Below are 27,554 nucleotides of genomic sequence, written 5' to 3' on the forward strand. Positions count from 1 at the left end.
ATTAACAATACTTTTAAGGTGGGCGAAAATATGTTTTTTAGAAAATTAGTAAGTCTTCTGACGCTCACACCATTAATACCAATTGTAATGGATATAGATATATGCCGTATCAGGCAATTTTACGGCCATTATTGTTCTGGGTCCGTCTGTGGTCTACAGATGAACTCACCCATTATAGAGAAGGGCTTAAGGGAAATCCTAATGCTCAAAAATGGTACTGGTTTGCCATGGCTGAAGCATGTCCATGATTGGTTTTATAAACTTGGACTTAAACACTTTTGGGAGGACCCTCTTCGATTGTCAATGGCTTCAAAAAAGCTGTTGAAGCAAACTTTTTGGCCTTTCACTGAAGATACACTGTCCCATTGTTCAAACGTAGGTACATTGTCAACACGGTTCCCTCTAATGAAACCAAACTGGAATTTTGAGCCATTCTTGGATGAAACACAACCACACAAAGCCACACCCCGCCCATCCCCCCAGTCATTGCTAGACCGATTTTAGTCCGTTTTTTGAGAAGCAATAAATAAAACAGAATCAGTGCATATCCGAGAATATCTGGCATAGGGTCTACCTTCCAAAGCCTTATTTTACACTTCCATTGTCTATGGTTTTTGTACATGAAGAGCGCATTTTTAATGTTGCAATGGTAGAGGGATTTCTGGTTCCACTACTGTGGTGTCGAGAATTTAACTGGAAAGACGAGGTGCTTGCAGGGACAGCATACACACTGCAACAACACTATATAAAATACACTACCATACACATCTAAAACACTTAAACACTACCTAAACACTTCACTACTCTACCCTACTGAAGCACCACTACAATACCCTAAACCCTAAATCACTACCACCTGCACTAACATACACATTCTCCTACTCCACTCCCTACACTAATTCACTACCCATCAGAACCCCGGCACTACACTAAACACTAAATAAGTAAATCAGCGTACTACACTAAACTAACCCCACAACACTACCCTAAACCCTAAAACCCTACACTACACCAACCCAACAACACTACCCTAATCACTAAAACACTACCCCCACAACCCCCGACACTACTCTACACTACACTAACACAAGTACACAACCCACAACACTACACTACACTAACACAAGTACACAACCCACAAATCTACACTACACAAGCACAAGCCCCACTTAGCTCTTACCACTCGTTGTTCAAATGTTCTCCCCTTTCCGGCTTCCTCCGTCGCGGGCAGGCTCAGAGGGTGGCACCCAGAAAAGCAGCAGCAGACCCCTCACTGGAGCAAATGGCCGCCGTGACGAGCTCCAAGAGCGGCGCACGCCCCCTACGCATGCGGCGTTACTATGCATGCGATGTAACAGAAGGTGTACTAAAGGCAATGTGTTGTTACATCGCTTGCGTAGTAACGCTTGTAAAGTAACAGCATGCGTACAAACAGCCGCGCAGTAATGGCTGTTCACCTCTAAAACTAGTTTTAGACTAGTTTTGCATTATATTAGAGAAAGTGTCTCTCTATATATTATAACTGGTATATGCTTTGAATTACGTATATTCTTAATAGATTTTTAACAGGTCAGATTTATGAGTTGTAAATCATGAAGCTCATCTCTTGGATGCCTGGAATGAAATGCTCCTCAATGTTTTTTAACAAATGTATTAAAACGCGAGATTCTATGTATATATATATTTTTTTAATCCTTAAGAAAGGTCTCGAATTGGGAGTTTGATTCCCAAGAAGTGTGCATTGGTCTGGGGGTACCCCTTTTGAAATGTTATGATCTGATGTTTTTATTGTGATGTGTATTAACTAATTGTAAATCTTTGATGGTTTTTTAAAGCGAAATAACGATCATTGAATTGCTATGCCAACATTCGGAGTTTGCCATGAACCCCGCTGGAGACATACACCACAGGGGGGGGGACACAGAACCATAGCCTTGTTTAAAGAACGGCAGGCCAGGGACACCAGCAGGGAATTAACGACTATGAGCAATACTTTATTGGGAACAAAAATCAAGCAATGAAGATGAGAGAAACATATAGGGCCATGGCAGGCCGCTAGGAATAAAGCACTTATATAGTGAAGCCAGCGAGCAATTCAGTAATGGGCAACCTTAAGTTTGCAATGACTCCCATAGCAAACACAGCAGCCGGGTATGCTTCTGAAGCTGAGCGCAGAAGTAAAGAAGTGGATTGGTGGTGTGTTCTCTGGACTACAAAGAAACCACTCCAGCATGAAACAGCATGGTCAGTGCAATTCACGCAGCAGCCGGTGGGTCTTTGGGTCACGGGATCTGCATTTAAAGTAATGTGCACACGCACAAGCATTGCTGTTATTGCCAATGTAGCCTGCAACTTTCTTATGCTGATCTGAAGCATGCCGCTGATGGCAGCAGTAGGAAGTCCCGCCTTGGCTATCTCAATGTGTGAGTCATCATGTCCAGCTCACATATGTGTCATAAGCACCTGGGGTACAAGAACTCAGGGATGCACGTCTGCCACTGTACCTTCTAGGACTAAATGTGCTCCGCTCTGAGTTCAGATATTAATCTCCCCATAGTGAAAGGCATTACTCTATAGCAAAATAGTCCGACGCCCATTTCAAGAGCTCCGCACTGAGAATAAAAGTCTGTTTGAAGGCAAGCCAAGAGAAATGAAAGGCACGTCGCCATATTCGAAGAAAAGCCTTAACATGCTACACTAATTAGAAAACAAGCTGAGGCGGAGGAGCTTGGCGGGCATCCGTGATGGCCGCGTGAGCACAGCGCTCTCCGGACCCCCGCCACTCCCGGCATGATATCCTGAACATATCCTGATTTCTTACGATGATTACTGAAGAGGAACCTGGGCAGATTCTACTATTGTTTTTGGATTTCGAATTGGACCAGGGGTGCCGAAGCTACGTCAACTCTAACTTTCGGGGCCCACCTTGGTGGCGCGCCCGGGTCTTGGTGAGGCTCTGTTGCCGTGTCTGAGTTGAACAACAGCGGCAGGGGGACTCGACCCGTGGGCCCCCCTCTTAACTTTCGGTTTCGATTCTGCCTCAGACTGCGTCTTCCAGTGGAGGTGTCTGGCCGGTGCTGAGTACAGCGGCGCGAGGCGACGGATGCACCTTTTGCCTGCTTCGTATCCTGCTGGGCCGGTTTACACCTCGATTTGCCCTCGCTACTGACTTTTTTGGCTCCGGCGCCCTGTCTTTCTGCGGCCATTCTCACCAGGTCGCGTGGAACACTTGGGGACGCGGTCTCCGCTATGACTGGCAGAGGAGACCAAGAGAGGCGAAAGGCCAAGACGCCCCTTCGCGGGGGCCCGGTCCAGTCTAATATCATGGACAGGTACACACAATAGAAGGTGTCCCCCGGTCCCGCCTTGCCTGGCCCGAGTGCGCTGGGGCACCCTTTGGAGGCTTCGGCGGAGCCGTCCCTACAAGATATCATGGGCGCCATCTCTGGCATGAGAGAAACCATAGGCCAACAGTATGAAGCCCTGGCCCATAAAATCGATACTGTGGCTATCGACGTGAACCTGATTCGGGCCGACTTGTCTAAAACCAATGAGAAGGTGAAGTCATTGGACCTCAAGTCATCTAGCCTCACGGCCGACGTCTCGGAGATGCAGACGGAGATTGGCAACCTCAGAAAGGTCAACGATTTCATGACTCAGCGCCTGGAGGATTTTGAAAACAGGTCACGACGTTGTAACGTGCGTGTGATCGGTGTTCCGGAAAATCCTGATCCGCATTCTGTTGATCTCCTGGTTGAGGACTTGATACAAAACTACCTTTCTCCATCCGGATTGAGCAAATTCTTCGCGGTGGAACGTGCCCATCGTGTTCCGGGTGGCCAGGGTAAGCCGGGCGCCCCGCCGAGGCCCATTGTCGCTAAACTCTTTCATTATAGGGACCGAGACGCTATCCTGCAGGCCTCGAGAGTTAAGGGCCCGGTTGCCTTCGAGAATGCCACGGTGAACTTTTACCCGGACTTCTCACAGCTTGTGCAGAGACAGCGAATGGGCTTCCGTGGAGTTAAGAAGCGTCTTCGGGACCTGGGTCTGAAATACGCAATGCTTTTTCCTACTAGGCTACGAGTGGAGTACAATGAACGGACCCTTTTCTTTGATCGACCTGATGCGGTAAATGACTGGCTGGACTCTCTGCCGGACCGGCCTGTTTTGACTGATCCCACCGAGCACCCGGGTGGTGCCGAGGGTGGCGTGGAGAGCTGAATTTGTTATATGGGCCCCTGTTTCCGCATCATATTATCTCTTCCTGGGTTCTGTATTTGAGCACATCCTTTTTCTATGTATTCTCTTCTCCCTTTCTTTCTGTCGGGGTGGCGGGTGGGACAGAGCCTTTTCCTCCTCCGGGGTCTTTTTGTAGAACGGGGTTTTTTGGGTGACAGGCACACTGCATGTTGGGGTGGCTTCTTTGTCTATTGCAGGGGTGCAGGGTGGGGGGTGTTTTCTTGGGTGTTGGGGGGTGGGTTGTTGGGGGGGGTGTAATTTGTGTTTTGTTTTTTCAAGGCGATTCTATTTTGATGATTGTATTTCCAGTGTCATGCTCTTTGGGGGAGGGATCCTGCATTGCTTTGTGGGATGGGGGGTAGCGGGTTGAGGTTTATTTCATGGAATGTCAATGGTCTAGGGGATCGTATAAAGCGGGGGGTGGTGTTGCGATGCTTACGACGTTTGTCTCCCGACATTGTCTTTCTGCAGGAGACGCATCTAGTGGGTAATACTTGTCACGCGATGAATAGGTGGGGCTACCGTCTTGTTGCGCACTCAGGGTTTACAACGGGTTCCAGGGGGGTGGGCATCCTGGTCCGGGCTTCCCTTCCCCTTGCGATAGATGATGTGATCCTTGATGATCGGGGGCGTTATGCCGTCCTCGTGGGACGATATGAGGGCAAAACCCTTTCCCTGTTTGCCGTCTATGTGCCCCCCGGCTTGCAGACCTCTACCTTCTCTGATTTGGGCCGAGTTCTGTTGGGCCTCCCTGATGGTGCTCTCTTCATGGCTGGTGACTTTAATTCTGTTCTCTCGGGTCTAAGTGATCGTTACCCCCCTAGGGATACTCCCTCGACCCAATTATGGCTGGGTGGCCTTTTGGATACTTTTGGTTTGGTGGATTGCTGGAGGCTCATGCACCCCACTCAACTTCAATACACTTTCCACTCTGGGGCCCATGGGAGTTTGTCTAGATTTGATTATTTCCTCATGCCCGCTGAGCAGTCATCTGCTATCCGCGAGATTAGGCACCTCCCCCGGGGAATCTCGGACCATTCTCCGCTCTGGTTTGATGTGGGGGTGGAGGCGGTGAGCCGGGTGGCTCCTATCAACCCTTGGTACCTGACCTCCCCTGAGACCCGTGGTCAGTTGATTGCATCCTTGGACAACTACTTCCTGGAGAACGAGGGGTCTGTCTCTTCTGCGGTGTCCCTATGGGAGGCTTTCAAGACTGTGATTCGTGGGCAGGCCCTGTCTCTCATTGCTGAAACCAAGAAGGCAAGGAACCGGGAGGTGGTGGAGCTTGAGATGGAAATACTTGAGATGGAGGCTGACCTGGAATCAAGTGTCACTCGTGATAAACTCCATGCCCTGGGTCTGAAGCAATTGGCTTATAAGTCTCTGGTTACGGACGCGGCCAAGATGATGTTTAGAGAGCGACAGGGTCGTCTGTATGATGTTGGAGACAAAGCGGGGAAATTGCTTGCCTGGTTGGACAAGAAGGAGAGGGCGAATCGAGTGGTGCCTGTGATTCAGACTTTGAATGGTGTGGAAGTGACGGACCCGGTTGAAATAGTGGAATGTTTTGCGGACTATTTTCGTGCGGTTTACTCCCCAGTGTCGGAAAGGGATGAAGACGACTCTCGCCTCTTGCTGCGCGACATAGCTTTGCCCTGCCTCTCCGATTTGGAGCGGTCCTCTCTGGAGGCCCCGTTCTCCTCGGACGAAATCGCGACTGCAATTCGCTCTCTCCGTTCGGGCAAGGCTTTGGGCCCGAACGGTTTGCCAATCGAGTTATACAAACTGTGTCCTGATAAGATTGCGCCCTATCTTCGGACAATGTTTTCGGAGTCCCGGGAGCGGGGTGTTCTCCCTTATGACCAGCGCCTGGCTACGATTGTGGTAATTCCTAAAGATGGTAAGCCCCGGGATCTTTGTTCGTCTTATAGACCCATCTCCCTGTTAAATGTCAAGCCCAAGGTTCTTGCCAAACTCTTGGCGACTCGCCTCCTTACGGTAGTTAGTGACTTGATTCATCCTGACCAATCCGGATTCATCCCGCACCGTAACACGGCCCTTAATCTACGTCGCCTTCATGGAACCATTGCGAGGGCGGGGCTTCTGACGGAGCCGGCCATTTTGGCCTCGTTGGACGCCTCGATGGCCTTCGACACGATAGAATGGCCCTACCTTTGGGCGGCTCTTGAGAAGTTTGGTTTTGGCCCGGGGTTCATCGGATGGGTGAAGCTACTGTACACCGACCCCCTGGCGCAGGTCGTGGTTAATGGTCGAGTGTCTGCTCCCTTTCCCCTCGGTAGGGGGACCAGACAGGGGTGCCCTTTGTCTCCACTACTTTTTGCTCTCGCCTTAGAGCCTCTGGCTGCGTGGATTCGCTGGGAGCCTTCTCTCAAGGGTATCCGTTGGTCCCCGGATTTTGAGGATCGTGTTTCGCTTTACGCGGACGGCATTCTTCTATATCTTACTTCCCCGCGTAAATCTTTGAATGTCTTATTTGACGTTCTCGCCTCGTTTGGTAAGAATTCTGGTTTGATTATAAACTGGGCTAAATCCTGTGTCTATGCTATTTCGGGAGACCTGCCCCCGTTGCCAAATAGATTTCCTATCCAGGTTGTTCAGTCCGGCTTTAAATATTTGGGGGTTTTTATTACATTGGATTCGTCGCTCCGGTTTGAGCGTAATCTCCTTCCCCCGCTTCATAGATTACGGCTGGATGTGGCTCGCTGGCGTAAATTACCCTTGTCGCCGCTGGGCAGGGCCGCCCTTTTCAAGATGATGTCCTTACCGCGATTCCTTTACGCACTCCAGAATTCTTATGATGATATCCCTGCTACTTATTTTCGAGAGGTCGAGAGTCTACAGAGGCAACTGATTTGGGACGGGCGCCCACGTGTCGCACTTGCGAAGCTCACCATCCCTTGGTATGATGGGGGCATAGCGCTTCCCGATATCAGGAGATATTATTGGGCTACGCAGCTGTCTGCCATTAACCACTCGATGTACTCCCCGGGTCCGGCTCCGGCCTTTGAAATGGACAGATTCCAACTGCCGGGTGGTAACTTTAATAGAGCGCTTTACTCTAGGTCGGCTGGGCTCCGCCTTACGGGACCAACTAGGATTGCAGTTGGTGTGTGGCGCGCTGCGAATGTGAGCTTGGGGTGGGATGAACGAGTGACTCTGGCGACTCCGCTTTTTGCATCTGAACGTCTGGGGTGTCTTTGGACAACGAAAGGGTTTGACCGTTGGGACATGATTGGAATCAGTAGAGTGGGTGACGTGTGTGCGAATGGGGCGGTGAAGTCCTTCGAGGCCCTTCGAAATGAGTATGACCTGAGTGATAGGGAATTTTTTCGATATTTACAGGTCCGTCATGCCCTCGCGTCGGTTCTGACTTCTGGTGCCGCTGTCCCTGAGTCCTCCCCCCTCGAAGATCGTATTCTAGATGGCTATCTCCCTGATAGCACCATCTCCTTGATTTATAAGAAGCTGATTCACAATCGCACTGACTTGCACGTTCGACTTCGAGAAGCGTGGGTCGGCGACGGGCTGGAATTAGATGATGAGGATTGGCAATCGGCGTTATCTTCTCCGAAAGAGGTTGCCATTCCTGCCCGTCTCCGTCTGGTTCAGCTCAAGATCCTCCACCGGGTGTATGTTACCGGTCCTCGTCTGGTTGCGATGGGTTTTTCCCCGGATGGCCTATGCAAGCGTGGGTGTGGGATGAGTGCTACGTTCCTTCACATTATTTGGGAGTGTCCGAGGGTGGCGGCCTATTGGACTGCGGTACTTGCGGTGATGGCTGACGTGACTGGAATTGCACTGGTCCCGGAGGCCCGGAGATGTTTGTTGAACGTGTGGGAACCTACCGACTGTTCTGTGGCCCAAACCAGATGGGCGACCCTGGGGTATATGGTTGCGAAGCGAGACATAGCGCAACTTTGGGGCTCCCACAGGCCCCCCACTGTTTCGGTGTGGGAGGAAAACATGGACTGGTCTATGTTCCGCGAAAAAAACGTCTACACAGCTAGGGGCAGACCTAGGGCATGGACGAAGATCTGGTGTCAGTGGAATGCCTATCGCGGAGATATTTGTTCTCCTCCCCTGGTGGAGGCCCCTGAGGTTCCCTTATCTCCCTAGGTTGATATTCCTGGAAATTCACGTACTGTCCTTTGGCCTGAATGTCCTCCCCGCTGTCCCCCCGCCTTCACTTGTCCTACTGATTGTGACTTTGTGTTCCTGATTAATGGGTTTCCCACCCCTCCAGGGCTGACTCTTTGTGTATTGCTTTTCCGCCTTGTTTTTATGTGTGTCGTGTTGGTGTGTTTTGAAAGCAAGAAAATTGTCCTATCCTGTTCCATATTGTGGGCGACATTTTGTGTCCAGTTTGTGCCTGACCACCGGAGTGGCGATCACTGTTTTCTACCATATTATGCTCTGATTTTAGCGGCCAGCCCGTGTGGTTGTGGGCCCATCTCTGTACACATGATTTTGTTGCTCAATAAAAGTTTTTGCCCAAAAAAAAAAAAAGAAAAGAAAAAAAGAAAACAAGCTGACGCCACGCTATGCACAAATGAAAAAAAAAATAGGAAAGTGAAAGCGCGCCAAGCGCATTGTGCCTGCCTGCAGTGGGAAAAACTCATTATGACAGCCGTCTTACAAATGATCCAGTCCGGGTGGGTGGGGCCTAAAGGAGACAGGGCAGTCACCAAAAAGCCTCACTTTCAATCGGAGGCCTGCATTTACCATAAAGGATGACACGTGCCAATTAAAAGCATGGGCGGAGCTTCAATCCCACTTCCGAAAGCAACCCGACGACAATAGATCTCACAGAGCGAGCAGCGTATGCGCTGCGACACTAGGCTAGACCTAAAGATGGCTGTTGGTGAAAGTAAAGCATAGAAAGTAAAGCCTAATCCTCACTTCCACTTCCTTAATAGGATTGAAACTCTCCTGTACAATAGCTAGAATTGTTTTTTGCTTGAGGTCTGTTATACTGGACAAGAGAATGGTCTGGGCGTTGGTGCTGGTTTGTTCCCAGAATGCGCCTGAGGGGTTGGAGAATGAGTGTTTGTCACAGTCAATCAGGCAAACAAAGGTGGAAACTGCATCCGAGTGGAGACAAAGTGGGTGGAGACTCATCGATGGCGCTTCAGTCTAAAAGTAGCCAAAAGGTGTAAAAGCTCCCAATTAGGGCTGGGTTTGTGTTTTATACCTTAACAATGCTGTGGGTGGATTTTTCTGCTTTGATGATAGCTTTGTGTGTTTTACTGTAACATTTTTTGGACATCTTCGTGTTTAGCCATCAACATTGTGTTTTTATATATTGAGGTCGCTTTATATTTCACACCATAACAATGCTGTTGGTGTGGCTCTGTATTTCATATTGTACCTTGTGTTCTACATAATTATATCATTTTGCTTTGTCATGGGTGTTGGTTTCATTCTATGATAATGTTGCAGCAGTGCTTTTGTGTTTAATACCGCAGTAATGTGTTTTTCGATTAGAGGGTTGGCTTGGTGTTTCATAAAATAAATAATGCTATTTTATCCCTAACCCTGTGTTTAATTGAGTATAAATGTGTGTTCCTTTTGTAGGGTTGGTTTCATGCTGTAATGCATTTCCTGTGTGGGCAGGTGGTGTTGTGGTTTTGTTGTGTGACTAGCTTTGTGTTTCATATTGTAAGAAATGTGTTTTTCTGTTCTAGGAAAAGATATGAGGATCCCCATTGTGTGTGTGGTGTTGGAGGGATGTCCGGGCACCCTGGATGTAAGTATCGCTGGGGGAGGTTGCCGCACAACGAAGATGTGCAAAGGTGGTGCAGCTTGAAAATGGGGATAAAAGGGGTGGGGAAGTTGAGCAGGGTATCAACCCACTTCTAAGGAGAAAAAAGCCATGGAATTGTGGTAGCCCACGGTTTGGGGTCACGGGGTATGTTGTCGTATTCTGCTGCCTATAGTAAGAAACAGAGGTGGTGCTGCATTGCAGAAGAGTGATTGACTTTGTGTGACTGGTGGCCATGGATGGGGTTCTTTGATTGGTTCCCATTATCACTTAAGCTCAATTCTTAGTGCTTTGACACTTGGATTCTGGCAGCCCAGCAACTACATCTCCCACATAAATTACCAAAAGACTAACATGAATCCATGCCTCGCTCTTTTTCTTGACAGGGTATGTGTAATGTGGGTTGCATTCCCAATCAGCACTGTAAATGTCCACAGGCTAATGATAATCCATGCCACACTCTTTTTCTGGACGGGGTATGTGTAATGTGAATTGCATTCCCAATCAGCACCGTAAATGGCACAGGCTAAAGATAATCCATGCCACACTCTTTTTCCTGGTGGTGTATGTGTAATGTGAGTTGCATTCCCAATCAGCACCGTAAATGGCACAGGCTAAAGATAATCCATGCCACACTCTTTTTCTGGACGGGGTATGTGTAATGTGGGTTGCATTCCCAATCAGCACTGAAAATGGCACAGGCTAAAGATAATCCATGCCACACTCTTTTTCCTGGTGGCGTATGTGTAATGTGAGTTGCATTCCCAATCAGCACCGTAAAGGGCACAGGCTAAAGATAACCCATGCCACACTCTTTTTCCTGGTTGCGTATGTGTAATTTGAGTTGCATTCCCAATCAGCACCGTAAATGGCACAGGCTAAAGATAATCCATGCCACACTCTTTTTTCTGGTGGTGTATGTGTAATGTGAGTTGCATTCCCAATCAGCACCGTAAATGGCACAGGCTAAAGATAATCCATGCCACACTCTTTTTTCTGGTGGTGTATGTGTAATGTGAGTTGCATTCCCAATCAGCACCGTAAATGGCACAGGCTAAAGATAATCCATGCCACACTCTTTTTTCTGGTGGTGTATGTGTAATGTGAGTTGCATTCCCAATCAGCACCATAAATGGCACAGCCTAAAGATAATCCATGCTACACTCTTTTTTCTGGTGGTGTATGTGTAATGTGAGTTGCATTCCCAATCAGCACCGTAAAAGGCACAGGCTAAAGATAATCCATGCCACACTCTTTTTTCTGGTGGTGTATGTGTAATGTGAGTTGCATTCCCAATAAGCACCGTAAATGGCACAGGGTAAAGATAATCCATGCCACACTCTTTTTTCTGGTGGTGTATGTGTAATGTGAGTTGCATTCCCAATCAGCACCGTAAATAGCACAGGCTAAAGATAATCCATGACGCACTCTTTTTCCTGGTGGTGTATGTGTAATGTGAGTTGCATTCCCAATCAGCACCGTAAATGGCACAGGCTAAAGATAATCCATGCCACACTCTTTTTCTGGACGGGGTATGTGTAATGTGAGTTGCATTCCCAATCAGCATCGTAAATGGCACAGGCTAAAGATAATCCATGCCACACTCTTTTTCTGGACGGGGTATGTGTAATGTGAGTTGCATTCCCAATCAGCACCGTAAATGGCACAGGCTAAAGATAATCCATGCCACACTCTTTTTTCTGGTGGTGTATGTGTAATGTGAGTTGCATTCCCAATCAGCACCGTAAATGGCACAGCCTAAAGATAATCCATGCTACACTCTTTTTCTGGTGGTGTATGTGTAATGTGAGTTGCATTCCCAATCAGCACCGTAAAAGGCACAGGCTAAAGATAATCCATGCCACACTCTTTTTTCTGGTGGTGTATGTGTAATGTGAGTTGCATTCCCAATAAGCACCGTAAATGGCACAGGGTAAAGATAATCCATGCCACACTCTTTTTTCTGGTGGTGTATGTGTAATGTGAGTTGCATTCCCAATCAGCACCGTAAATAGCACAGGCTAAAGATAATCCATGACGCACTCTTTTTCCTGGTGGTGTATGTGTAATGTGAGTTGCATTCCCAATCAGCACCGTAAATGGCACAGGCTAAAGATAATCCATGCCACACTCTTTTTCTGGACGGGGTATGTGTAATGTGAGTTGCATTCCCAATCAGCACCGTAAATGGCACAGGCTAAAGATAATCCATGCCACACTCTTTTTCTGGACGGGGTATGTGTAATGTGAGTTGCATTCCCAATCAGCACCGTAAATGGCACAGGCTAAAGATAATCCATGCCACACTCTTTTTCTGGACGGGGTATGTGTAATGTGGGTTGCATTCCCAATCAGCACCGTAAATGGCACAGGCTAAAGATAATCCATGCCACACTCTTTTTCCTGGTGGCGTATGTGTAATGTGAGTTGCATTCCCAATCAGCACCGTAAATGGCACAGGCTAAAGATAATCCACGCCACAATCTTTTTCTGGACGGGGTATGTGTAATATGGGTTGCATTCCCAATCAGCACTGTAAATGGCACAGGCTAAAGATAATCCATGCCACACTCTTTTTCCTGGTGGCGTATGTGTAATTTGAGTTGCATTCCCAATCAGCACCCTAAATGGCACAGGCTAATGATAATCCATGCCACACTCTTTTTCTGGACGGGGTATGTGTAATATGGGTTGCATTCCCAATCAGCACTGTAAATGGCACAGGCTAAAGATAATCCATGCCACACTCTTTTTCTGGACCGGGTATGTGTAATGTGAGTTGAATTCCCAATCAGCACCGTAAATGGCACAGGCTAAAGATAATCCATGCCACACTCTTTTTCCTGGTGGCGTATGTGTAATGTGAGTTGCATTCCCAATCAGCACCGTAAATGGCACAGGCTAAAGATAATCCATGCCACACTCTTTTTCTGGACGGGGTATGTGTAATGTGGGTTGCATTCCCAATCAGCACCGTAAATGGCACAGGCTAAAGATAATCCATGCCACACTCTTTTTCCTGGTGGCGTATGTGTAATGTGAGTTGCATTCCCAATCAGCACCGTAAATGGCACAGGCTAAAGATAATCCATGCCACACATTTTTTCTGGACGGGGTATGTGTAATATGGGTTGCATTCCCAATCAGCACTGTAAATGGCACAGGCTAAAGATAATCCATGCCACACTCTTTTTCCTGGTGGCGTATGTGTAATGTGAGTTGCATTCCCAATCAGCACCGTAAATGGCACAGGCTAAAGATAATCCATGCCACACTCTTTTTCTGGACGGGGTATGTGTAATATGGGTTGCATTCCCAATCAGCACCGTAAATGGCACAGGCTAAAGATAATCCATGCCACACTCTTTTTCCTGGTGGCGTATGTGTAATGTGAGTTGCATTCCCAATCAGCACCGTAAATGGCACAGGCTAAAGATAATCCATGCCACACTCTTTTTCTGGACGGGGTATGTGTAATATGGGTTGCATTCCCAATCAGCACTGTAAATGGCACAGGCTAAAGATAATCCATGCCACACTCTTTTTCCTGGTGGCGTATGTGTAATGTGAGTTGCATTCCCAATCAGCACCGTAAATGGCACAGCCTAAAGATAATCCATGCCACACTCTTTTTCCTGGTGGCGTATGTGTAATGTGAGTTGCATTCCCAATCAGCACCGTAAATGGCACAGGCTAAAGATAATCCATGCCACACTCTTTTTCCTGGTGGCGTATGTGTAATGTGAGTTGCATTCCCAATCAGCACCGTAAATGGCACAGGCTAAAGATAATCCATGCCACACTCTTTTTCCTGGTGGCGTATGTGTAATGTGAGTTGCATTCCCAATCAGCACCCTAAATGGCACAGGCTAAAGATAATCCATGCCACACTCTTGCATTCCCAATCGCCTCCACACAGACGGAAACAGGGTTATTGACCTGCCTTGCTAAATCATTTTACTTTTCTTGTACAGCACGTTGGGAATGTGCCTGGCTCCTACTTTTCAGTATTTTCATTCCTTTTATGTGCTACTTATTGCACCCTTTCCTTGCATGGGGGTTTATTTAAATCCAGCTAAAGCATGTCCATGCCAAAGGTAAGCCAGTCTGCACTCGGACCGAGTTCAGTGCCAGTCCCCCTACATCTCCCGCAACTGAGGTAATATAAACTAGAAGGCTTACTGGAGTGGAACTACATGCCTTAAACATCAGAGGTAAGAGTTTAGCCTCAGATCGTGTTCACTGGAATTAACCCTAATGAACTCGCCATTCCTCACAATAGCCCCAAACTAAGCCACAACCAGTTGCACTGTACTCTTTTTAAAGCTAGATCACTAGTGAAACACAGTCCAGAGTCTGCCGAATTAATAGAATAGCTCTCTCTGTTCTTACTCTGCAAGTGTCTGAAGATATTTTTCCCATAGCCCTAGAAGCTTCCCTAGTTGAAACTCAGGGAGTAAAAAAGACTTGTTCACTAGATACTGCAAGTCTGATGTGGGGGGAACTTTCACTGCCCCACCCAAAGTAAAAATTGAAGATAGGTTTCTGTCATTGCTGTCTGCCATCTGCTTCCATTGTTGGAATCACCACAGAGGACAAAGTAGCAATTGCCTCATGCCCAGGCCAATCCACAGTAATTGAAAACAAGCATTTTCACAGCCATTGGCAAACATGTATTTCTAATGCATGTACACATGCAGAGGGATCCACACATCCACAGATGTCATTTAAACAAAGTCACTGAATGATACAGAGACCTGTGTGCACAGACCAGCTCACAAAAAGGCCTTATTGCACACAGGTGAATAGCCGAACATAACCATGTGCAGCAGGGCATAGTGCGGTGGGCATCAAAGGATCACAGGGTGAGGAGTGCAGCAAGGTGCATAAGTAGAAGTGAATCTTGGATGGCAAGCCCTAGTGATGCCTCTCAGAGGAGCACTGTGGGGTGTGTGTCAGTGCCAAACTGGGTGATCAACCTCTGGGACACACTGATTCCGGAGTCTAGCAAGCATTGTGTGAGGTGCCTTGTGGGAGCACTGCGTGAGGGGCTTTAGGGGAGGCATTATGATGTGCCACGTTAGAGCACTGTATACCAAGCATTAGAGGAATATTGTATGATGACGGTAGGGGAGTTCCTATTTATGTCAACCAGGGCAGAACTAGTGATGCACCTCAGAGGTGCCCTTGGTGATGTGCCTCAGTGGAGTCCTGTGTGATGTGCCTGAGTGTGGTCCTAGGTGATGTGCCTCAGTGGAGCCCTGGGTGATGTGTCACAGTAGAGCTCTGGGTGATGTGCCTTGGTGGAGCCCTGGGTGATGTGCCTTAGTGGAAAATTGGGTTGATGTGCTTCAGGAGAGCACTTAGTGATGTGGCTCATAGGACCCCTGGGTGATGTGCTCCAGAGGAGCCCAGATTTATGTGTTCCAGAGGAGCCCTGGGTGATGTACCTCAGGAGAGTACTTAGTGATGTGCCTCAGTGGAGCTCTGGGTGATGCGCCTCAGTGATGCCCTGGGTAATGTGCCTCAGTGGACCCATGGGTGATGTGCTCCATAGGAACACTGGGTGATGTGCCTCAGAGGAGCCCTGTGTAATGTGCTCCAGAGGGGTCCTTGGTTATGTCCTCCAGAGGAGCCCTGGGTGATGTGCCTCAGTGGAGCCCTGGTTCACCTGCCTCAGTGGAGCTATGGGTGATGTGCCTCAGTGGAGCCCTGGGTGATGTGCCTCAATGGAGCCCTGGGTGGAGTGCCTCAGGAGAGTACTTGGTGATTTGTCCCCGAGGAGCCCTGGGTGATATGCTTCAGGGGAACCCTGGGTGACATGCCTCGGTGGAGTCCTGGGTGATGTGCTTCAGAGGAACCCTGGGTAATGTCCATTAGGAGAGCACTTAGTGATGTGCCTTGGAGGAGCCCTGCACAATGTCCCTCAGTGGAGCCCTGGGTGACATACCTCAGTGGATCCCTGCGTGATATGCCTCAGTGGAACCCTGTGTGATGTGCCTCAGTACAGCTCAGGTCATGTGCCACAGTACAGCTCTGGATAATGTGCCTCAGGAGAGTACTTAATGATGTGCCTCAATGTAGCCCCGGGAGATGTGCTCAGTTGAGCCCTGGGAGATGTGTCTCTAAGGAGCCCAGGGAGGTGTGTCTCTGGATAGTACTTAGGGGAAGATTATCAACGGCCAGCGATAATTTTAGCTGGCCGTGCTTCGCGATAATTTTATAATCACAGGCTATCTCTGGAATTTATCGCCCTAGTAGCGCGTTATTAACAACACGTTTCTCCAGGGCGATAGAAATTCCAGAGATAGCGAGGTTATCGCCGTTTTGCAGGGAACATCACTGGTTTTCCAGCGATGTTCCGTGCAAAACGGCAATAACCTTGCTTGTACGACCCACAGGGTTGTATCAGCATAATCCACCCCAATGTTAGGGATAGGTAAGTCTGCGTTTTAGCAGACGTTAGTTTTTAGAGAAAACAGCAGTTTTCTCCAAAAACAAATGTGTGCTAAAATGCTGGGGCAGCAATGTAAATACCTCGATGTCAACATCAGCGATATTTGCAAGGTTGTCCATCCCGGGTACGCCCAGTGATGCAGACTTTGCATCTCATTAGAGATGCAAAGGGAGGCGTTGGGGAAAAAGGGTACTAACATGCGATTATGCATGTTAGCACCCTCTTGTAAATAGGGTGATAGTTTTATCTCCGCTTTTTTGGCTTTTTAAGCAAAAAAAGCGGAGATAAAGCCCTTTTAAATGTGCCCCTTAGTGCTGTGCCTCAGAGGAGCACTGGGTGATGTGCTTCAGTGGGGCCCTGGGTGATGTACCCAGGGCAGCACATTGGCATGTAAACAATGCGGAGTACTAGCGATCCAGCTCAGTTAATTATTGAGTAACACCTCTCTGGGAACCACTGGGTGATTTGCTTCAGAGGAGTCCTGGGTGATTTGTCAGGGGAAAATACAGGTACGTAAATCACGCGGAGCACTTGTGATACAAGTCTGGGAACCGCAGGGTGATGTGCCTCTGGAGAGCCAGTAAACCTGGAACTGTTGGTACCTCTTACACTAAGAAAATTCAACCGTGACCTATAGTTGGAGCATTAAAGACCCCTTTTAAATATCTTGCACTTTATTAGGTTTTCAGATGAAAAGGCAACAGAACTACCATTAGTACCCCAGTGGTAGCTCCATGGGCTAGTGGACTCCAGGGGCTCCTGGCCACATCACTGGGCACTGGATGCTAACCAGAATTATTATGAGTGTTGAATGTGATTTAGGAGATTAGGACGACTACTAACTGGGATTAACAGACATACCAAACTCAGAATGTTCAGGAGACTAGAAGGACTACTAAACAGGAGTATCACACATACCAAACTAAGATTGTTCAAGCGACTAGGATGACTATTAACCAAGATTACCACTAGTACCAAACTCAGAATGTTTAGGAGACTATGCAGATAACTAACCCGGTTTACTACGAGTACCAAAGTGAAATTCCAGCTCTGAAGAGAAGGTGGGCTACTAGCGAGGGTTACTATGAGTGTCAAAGTGAAAATCCAACTGATGGGAGAATGTCTCTTGGAAGGGTAGAAGGACTACTAATCAGGTTTATCATGTGTTTGAAGGGAGAATGTGGCTCAGAGGTAAATGAGGGCTACTGGCCAGGATTACCATGGGTCCTGGAGGGATAATGTGGCTTAAAAAAGTAGGAGGGCTACTAGCCAGGGTTAACATGTGTCCTGAAGTGAGAATATACTTCAGAGGAGTAGAAGCACTACTAGTCAGAATTACCACATGATCTGAAGTGAGAATGTAACTCAGAAGAGTAAGAGGGCTACTAGCAAGGATTACCTCATTTCCTGAAGGGAGACTGTAGTTCAGAAGAGTAGGAGGACTACTGCCTTGATTATCATGTATCCTGAAGCGAGAATGTAAATCAGAAGTGTAGGAGGATTACTAACCAGGATAACCTTGTGTCTTGAAATGAGAATGTAGCTCAGAAGAGAAGGAGGATTACTAGCCAGGATTACCACATTTCCTAAAGGGCAAATGTAGATTAGAAGAGTAGGAGGACTACTAGCCCGGGTTACCATATTTCCTGAAGTGAGAATGTAGCTCAAAAGGGATCACTGACATATTATTGACACTATTGAAATCGACCAACAAAATTATCAACACACCACTATTGACCACAAAAATATCAACATCTGATATATATTTAATGAATACACAAACATCAAAAAACAATATCGCCAGTAAAAACACTGATACATCTAATCTTAACCAGAAATTTTGTGAACAAAAATATCGTAATCATTAAATAGAAAACAACAAAATTGTCTGAATTAAAAATATAGATCACATTGTTATCGTAAACACACTAATAGTGACACCTTACAAATAATAATAATAGCCCTACACATAAAATTAAACATACAGACAATAGTACAAACACATACAATATAATTAACTAACAATCAATCATGTTAATAGTAAAATATAACACCACTATACTTAACATAACTCACATCATCAAATAAATAATTTCTACAAACAAATTAACTAAATAAAAATAAATATTTCATACATTTACAAAATTATTACAAAATAAATAGAAACGTATTGCTAAAGATACCAATATAAAAAAATAAACCATAAATGACCATTAATTAGTGTTTGTCAATTTAGAAAACAGCTGACAAAACAATGTAACCTACGCTTCAAAAACCAATGAAAAATAACTCTAAACCAATTAAACCAATAGAAATGAAACTACACTTAAATAAACACTATATAAACAAATCAAATATCCACTTGAATCTGTATTAAACCAGTAAACACCAGAAGAAGCAAAATCCCTGCCGGATTTCTTCTACAACATCACACTGCCAAATCAAGTCTTCTACAACATCACACTGCCAAATCAAGACTTCTATTTTCAACTTTACATAGTAAGTAAAATATAGCGCTTATTTGATAATGTAACAAAATAAAACTAAACTAATCTTAAACAAACTAAACAAATAACCTAATCTTTTTATAAATTATATCTCCTCTACAGAGTATGTAAAGTACACTCAAATAACTACAAACAACATCCGAAGAACTCCTCTAAACAAAGTAAGTATACATTTAAAAAATACTAATCCATTAACTAAAATTCCCATCCCAAAAACCCTACTAACTACCCACTCCCCTAAATATAAAACAATACTGTGAAACAAATAAAACAAGCACTGTATCTCAAAACCAACAGAAAAAGAAAAGAAAAGTCAACAATTTCTATAAAAGCAAACATGTAAGTACATTTACATTTTTTACTGTTTTTAATACCAAAAAACATGTATAATATATTCAACATTTTCTAAATAAAATTCTGATCACAGTTCAAATATCAAAATGACTGAAGGTGCAGAATTACTAACATCACACAAAGGAAAACCTCTACTATGCTTTATGGGATACGTCTACACCCAAGAGAAACAAACAGCAGACAGGATTAATTGGAATTGCTCCAAATTCTATTCCAATGCATGTTATGGGAGTTCAACAACAAGGAAAACTACTGTAAGAAATGTTAAAGACATAACCACCCCCTAACATAGCAGAGATAGAAGTAAGAGATGTTTTAAAAACTCTTAAAGAGGCTAGCACTAGCTCTCAGAGACCCATAACAGATATACTAATGGATATCCTACCCTGAGTTCCTGAACATGTAACTGGGCAATTACACTCAATCTCAACTTTAAAAAGAGTCATTGCTAGAACTAAGAAAGCTACTACTGACACCCCACCTGCCCCAAAAACATTCAGTGAAGTTGACATGCCACCTGAACTTAGCCTAAAGCATAATGAAGAAGAATGCCTTCTTTATGATAACAAATCTAATGAAAAAAGAATTGTAATATTTGCAACTCCCACAAACCAAAAAAAAATACAAACTTGTGAAACATAGATGATGGATGGTGAATTTAAAATATGTCCCAGGCCTTTTTTTTCCAATTCTACACAATTCATTAACGGTACCATGATAGCAACATCCCCTTCATTTATGCACTATTACCTAACAAACAAACAACTACCTATGTAGAACTGCTAACAAAAATAAAGCAAGAAACTAATAACTACTACCCACAAATGATCATTTAATATGAACATTCAATGATACAAGCCATCCTAAAAAAATAACCCTCACACAGCAATACAAGGTTGCTATTACCATTTTAATCAAAGCATATGGAAACACCTTCAAAAATATACCTTTAGGGCCCTATTACTATTGCTTAAGGCCGGTCACCGCCAGCCATCCGGTGGTAGTCCTTCCACAATTGTACCACAACATTACGCCAGTGGAGGCAATCGCGCTTGGACCGTGGCTGATGGAAAGACCGTTGGCCACTGGTCTGCCAAAAGCAATCATACAGATTGCCTGGCGGACGGTCGAGGGAACATGAAATGGTGGCAGTGCCTAGCAGGCACCGTGCACCAAATTATGATGCTGGCTATTGCAGGCCTTTCCATGGCAGCGATGCTGTCATGGAAAGGCTTGTTGGGTTTTGTTATGGTAGTCTGTTGCGGGCCCCCATGTGTTGGGGGAGGTGAGGGGCACTTGGGGGGTACCCATGGTACCCCCTACATTTCACAGAACTATGTGTGAGGCACCCTGTGGTGCCTGCCACTTAGTGCTGTGAAATGCACAACATGGCATATTGACATTTTGGCGGGTGCTGCAATCAGCAGCACCCGCTGCAATGTTAATAGTCATGATCCGACGGCCATGGTGACCACTGCATGCAAGGCGGACAGTCCCGGTTTACATCAGGATGGCGGACGGACTCCAGTCCGTCCGGCATCCTAATGACCCCCTAGTGTACAATATGCAACTATCAGGAACTTTGCATATGAAATAGAAAAACTAATTGCTCTAGCCTATGTCACAATAGCAGAAGTTGCTGAAAAGTACAATCTAATAATTGAAAGCCCCTAATGCCAAACCGATGAACAAAAACTCCCTTACTAGACTATTTCGAGGATACCTGGAGAGAAGACTACATAGAACTGGACATTGAAGACAACCAAAATTCCACATTCCATGGTGAAATGTGTACAACAGTACCCTAAACCAGGAAGCAAAATCTAACAACGCAGTGGATGATGGCATAATCCCTTCTGATCCACAATGAGAAGAACCCCACCTACTATACATAAATTACTTGAATGGATTAAAAAAGAACAAACCTACCAACAACCAAAGACTAGAGCAATCTGTAACACAGATATGTCCTAAATTAACAAAACAAACTAAAAGAATGTATGAGCATTTAAAATTTAATGAAAGGCTCTATCCAAACACTAAAGGACTAGGGGCAGATGTATCAAGCATTTTTACATTTGCAAAAGGGCAAATTTGCGGAATCTGCCCGTTTGCTAACACAAAAATTGCTTTTCCGATGCACCAGACCTAATTTTGCGATTTCGTATCCTGTTACCGTTTCGCAAAATGGGTTTGCGATTCGGTATTAGGAAGGGGCATGAGTAGGAAATCCCTTCCTAATATCGAATTGCATCGGGATGCATGAATGTTTTGTGACCGCAGCCAGCAGCACATGCCGCAATTCAAATTTAGGCACTGCAACCGATGTGGGGGCGGTCGCATAGCAATGCCTATGCGCCGATTATGATCTCGTCCTGAAAGCATTCCAACCAAATCAGTTCCGGAATGCTTCCTGGACAACTCGGATTGATGGAGTCCGACCGAGTGATTTGGATGCATCCGGATGCTTCCGGATATGATTCGGTCGGACTCCCATTGACTCTAATGGGAACCTGTCTTCCGAATGAAAACACAGGCTCCACTGAAGAAAGGGGTGGCTGAGAAAAATTGTGCACCCTGTGGCAGGAACCCCATGGTACCTGCCACACTGTGCATGGTCTGAAATGGGGGAGCTTTGGGTACCCCCACACCGCCCATTCAGAAGCCCTCAGGTGAAGGGGTGCCTGCTATGGGCCCCCAAAGACAGATTCCACAGCCATTTCGTTCTGGGCAAATCGAACGGCTGTCCGAATCTGTCATCGTGATCGCTCGCTAAGAAACTGTGTCTATAGATCTGTACGAATCGGCTCCGAAAGGCTCGACCTGTAAGAATGTCTTTTGGAACTGATTTGTTCAGCCTTAACGGTTTCCATACATCGTAATCTAACGTTCGGAACTGTGTACGATTTGGTCGGAAATAAGGGCTTCCTGCTGGATTCGGTAAGCCTGAATTCGATTCGGAGCCCTTCCGAACGGGATCGTAATCAACCCCATAGTCGGGAGGGCCAACAGACTGTTGGGCGGTCCCGTTTCCGATATGGTGGTGAATGGACATATGTCTGCCCGTCATCGTAATCAACACCTATATAATGTTTGTTTTTATACATTCAATAATATTATATGAACTATATTATTTAATATTAAAAAAATTAAATATAAATCAAAAATAAAATATAACACAAAAACGTTTAAATAATATATATTAAACACTAATATACACTGTACATAATTGATATACATTTAAAAAATATGAAAAATTGTATAACAATTGAAATGAATATGTGTAAAGAAGAAACCCAAATAATTATTTTTACTTTTTAAAATTATATATATATATGTTTCCAAACTTTTTTGTTATATATCACATACAATTTTTTAAAAAGTTAGAGTTAATAAATGTTATTAATTACGTTAAAATATTTTCAAAATATGTTACATTACAAAACAAATGTGGTGTTGTTTTGCTTTGTGAAAAATACATACAAAATATTGTACATAAAATAAAGTGTACTACATTTCTTTTATCATTTCTTGAATAAAGAAAATTCAAAAATTAAATGTAAAACTTTTTAATTATTTGCTATTTTTTTTTAATGCTCATGTATTATAATTACAATAAAATCATTTACTAAAATTCAAAACCTGTTTGAAATTATTATCTTAATAAACATATATGATTTACTATTACCACTCCAACCTACATTAAGGGCCCGATTATGATGCCGTAGGAAATGGCTCCGACCCTCGGTCGGAGCCATTTCTACGGTATTGGAATCTCCTGTTTGGATTTATTTCCGACCGACGCATCCAAACAGAATTTCAAAAAGACTTCCGACGGTCTCAGAGATTCCATCTGCCATTCGGCTAGACTCCTGTAATTTCAAGGGCGTAATTTTCCACCTGAGGGATTACAGTGTCGGATCTCAACAGCCTTTCTGTGCTGGCCTTTCGAACACAGAAAAGCTGTCGGAAGTTGACTTTGGGGGCCCCCGGCTGGACCCCCATGGGTGCAGGGCCTGCGGATGGCGGCCGGGTGTACACCCAAGAACAGTGTTCGTCGCATCCTAAATCTTGGGTTGGGACTACCTATAGGAGGGCGGGCGGCCCCAGTACCTAAACAATGTTGGACGGACTCTGCTCCATCTGACATCAGAATCGGGCTCTAAGTCAGGGAAGATGCTGGACACTAAACATATATAATTTACTATTCCCACTCCAAACTACATGAAGTCAGGGGAGGTGCTGGACAGAAAACACATATAATGTACCATTCCAACTCCAAACTACAGTAAGTCAAGGAAGGTTCTAGACACTAAACATATATAATTCACTATTCCCACTCCAAACTACATTAAGGGCCTGATTATGATGTCAGTCGGAAAAGCTCCAAACGCCATTCGGATTCTACTAAACCGTTTCGGGACCTATGCTTCTGACCGACTCGGAAACCTTTCCGACTGACCGATTACGATAGAAGTTAACTGTTTGGGCTGTCGGAATCGGTTCCGATCAGCACTCGGAGACTCCGGGTCAGTCGGAACCAATTCGTACACCTCTTTGGACACAGTTTCCGAGCGAGCGATTACGATGACAGATTCAGACAGCTGTTCCGATTTTGTGGGCCTGAATCAAAACGGCTGTTGAATCTGACTTTGGGAGCCCGTAGCAGGCCCTCGTTCACCCGTAGGCCTCCGGTTGAGTCCCATGGGGGTATCCATGGGGCCCCTCTTTCCAAGCATGCACAGTGTGGCAGGCTCCCCTTTTTTCAATGAAGCCTGTGTTCTCCTTCGGAACACAGGCTCCATTGAGTCTGATCGAACAATGTTTGGAAGAATCGTAATTGGTTGGTCGGACTCATAGAACCCAATTCAGTCGGAAACGATTACGAAACCGATTCGGTCAGAAGAGTTTCTGACAGACATCGAAATCAGGCCCAAAGTCCGTGAAGGTACTGGACACTAAACATACATAATTTACAATTCACACTCCAAACTACAGTACATCAGGGAAGGTGTTGGGCACTAAAAATATATAATCTACTATTGCCATTCTAAATTACATATATTTCCAAACCTTCCTACACATGTAACCATTCCCAATCTATAAAATCACACCAAAATACTTTAAACTTAACCACCAACACACTATGTTAAAACAAGTTAAGTAATATTTGCAACAAATATAACTAATTAAAAGAAATAATAAACATTACACATATAAACATATAAAATCATGTTAGAATTTGTAAAACTTTCAATAAATAAAGCAAACAATTGAAATAATATTTTTTAAATAAAACATTTCTATACAAATAACAAAAAATACCCCAAAATATATTTTTTCTAAATTTCAAATTTTAAAATAAATATCAACATTACTAAAATAAAGTAACACAAATGTTTTTCCAGTTAATCTTAGAATTATAATATAAACATAACTAAACACTTTTTTCATCTTTTTTATTAATAAATAATCCAAATAATAATAATAATGAAAATATAAGGCAAAACCCAAAACCTAACAAAATCAAAAAATCAAAAATATCAATCAATCAATCAATCAGGACATTTATAGAGCGCGCTACTCACCCGCAAGGGTCTCAAGGCGCTGGGGGGGAGCTGCTACTTCTCGAAGAGCCAGGTCTTGAGTTGCTTCCTGAAGGAGAGATGGTCTTGGGTCGTAGGTGGGTGGGAAGGGAGTTCCATGTCTTGGCAGCCAGGTAGGAGAAGGATCTTCCTCCGGTGGTAGTTCTGCGAATTCGTGGGACGGTGGCGAGGGCGAGGCTGGCGGAGCGGAGTTGTCTGGTGGGTGTGTAGAATATGAGGCGGTTGTTGAGGTATTCAGGGCCGGTGTCGTGGAGAGCTTTGTGAGCGTGGGTGAGGAGCCTGAACGTGATCCTTTTGCTGACAGGGAGCCAGTGCAGGTCTCTCAGGTGGGCAGAGATGTGGCTGTGTTGGGGTATGTCCAGGATGAGTCGTGCGGAAGCGTTCTGTATGCGTTGGAGTCTTTTCTGTAGTTTGGCTGTGGTTCCGGCGTAGACGGCGTTCCCGTAGTCCAGACAGCTGGTGACGAGGGCCTGGGTGACCGTCTTTCTGGTGTTGGTGGGGATCCACCGGAAGATCTTTCGGGCTAATGCGCAGGGTGTTTAAACATGAAGATGAGACAGCGTTGACTTGTTTGGTCATCGTGAGGGAGGAGTCCAGGATGAAGCCTAGGTTGCGTGCATGGTCCGTGTGCTTGGGGGCGGTGCCCAGTGCAGGGGGCCACCAGGAGTCATCCCAGGCAGAGGGGGATGGTCCCAGGATGAGGACTACAGTCTTGTCTGAGTTCAGTTTCAGCCGGCTGAGCTTCCTCCATTCTGCGACGTCTTTCATTCCTTCCTGGAGGCTGGCTCTGGCGGTGGCGGGGTCGTTGGTGAGGGAGAGAGGATCAGCTGGGTGTCGTCGGCGTAGGAGATGATGTTTAGGTTGTGTTGGCGTGCGATGGCTGCGAGGGGGGTCATGTAGATGTTGAAGAGGTTGGGGCTGAGCGAGGTGCCTTGAGGTACGCCGCAGATGATCTTGGCACTATTGGCACTATTTTCTACAAAATATTAGGATTTAAATAAACCCAAAATCCAAAATCTTCTAAAAAATAAATTAATCAACACAATATACCAACAAACAAAATAATTAAAAAATTGCACTTAAAAAAAATCTAAAATTCATGAAATACTTCGAAAAGAAAATGCAAACAAACTAATATTTTAAAAAAAATTGGAACTGATTAACATGGCGGGCGGACTTACGCCTGCCCCCAACCCTATTGGGGATGGGGACTGCTCTACATGCTGTCGGCAGTCCCACAGTCCAAATTAGGATGCGACCGCCACTGTGGTGGTTGCATTGCCCATGTTTTACTTGGCATTGGGTGGTGCTAGCTGCAGCACCTGCTGCGATGTAAAAAAGGGATGTTTTACATATCCCTGTTCTAGATGACAGTCACCATGTGGTGCCTGTCAAATGGTACAGGGATACGTAGGGGGGCACCTTTGGTGCCCACCAGGTCCCATGTCTGGGGGGAGGGTGGAAGGGCACCCACTACAGGGCCCCAATGTCCCTTTCTGCCAGCCAATTTGTGGCGATTTACCCGACATGAAAAGGCGGGGCAGGATATCGTTATCCCTATGGAGTGGCAGGCAATCGGAATAATTGCTATTTTTGGCCCTTTGAGGTCGGGCTTTATGCCCACCAGCACACCGACCGCCATCAAAATAAGGCAGGCGGGAAAGCTGCTTAGAATTGTGGGGAGACTGCAACCGACAGCCTGATCCTTATCAACCCCTTAAATTTAACAATTTTAAATTCTATTGTAAATAATAAACATCCCCCATAATTTTTACAACACAATAATCTCACAAACACTATATCCTATAAACTCCAACTAGATAAAAATAGATACATTTTATTAATATTACATTTTATTTTTAAACAACATTTTTAAGAATATTTAAAAAATCTTCCCACTCTTCCATCCCTTATAAACCCAACATCACACTCCTTAAAAGATTTAAAAATTCCTTCTTTAAAGAAAAATGTAAATATTTAAAATTTATTTTTTACATATTTTAAAACACTACCCACCCTTATCCCCATAAACCCAGCATCCCACGCCATAAAAAGCTAAATATTTCAAATTTATTTTGACATATTTTAAGACACTACCCCCCTTAATACCATATAAACCCAACATCCAGCTCCTAAAATGATAAACAAATATATATGTATTTGTTTGAAATATTTCAAATTTATTTTTACAGATTTTAAAACACTACCCACCCTTATCCCATAAAAATCCAACATCTAACTCCTAAAAAGATTTCAAAAGTTTTATTTTCTTAAAAAAATTGAAATATTACATTTTTTCCTAAAATAATCAATAAACAAAAAACATTAAGATTATTATGAAAATATTTAAGAAAATATAAAAGATAAATTAGTACACAAAAAAGTAAAACGATATTACATTAAAAGAACAATGGGGCATATTACCAACAACTAGCGATAATTATCGCTATGTTGGCTTAGCGGCAATATTTTTATCGCCGTGCTGCGGCGATTTTTATCGCTTAGGAACCTTGCTATTATCAAGGTTTATCTCCTAAGCGATAAAAATCGGCCGAAATGCATGAATATCGCTGAAAAGTCCGCGATATTCATGCATTACCGAGCTAATG

General features: G+C 44.9%; 1 protein-coding gene across 1 annotated transcript in view; it reads left to right on the top strand.

The window, feature by feature from the left end:
• The window catches only part of LOC144774087 (transient receptor potential cation channel subfamily M member 2-like), a 900,698-nt gene that overhangs the window by 262,308 nt on the left and 610,836 nt on the right, over nt 1–27,554 (top strand). Inside the window, 1 exon segment of the mRNA XM_078659113.1 lies at nt 9,945–10,006. Coding sequence (XP_078515239.1) covers nt 9,945–10,006 — 62 coding nt within the window.

This window comes from Lissotriton helveticus, chromosome 8 (genome assembly GCF_964261635.1).
Source record: "Lissotriton helveticus chromosome 8, aLisHel1.1, whole genome shotgun sequence".
Taxonomy (NCBI): Eukaryota; Metazoa; Chordata; class Amphibia; order Caudata; family Salamandridae; genus Lissotriton; species Lissotriton helveticus.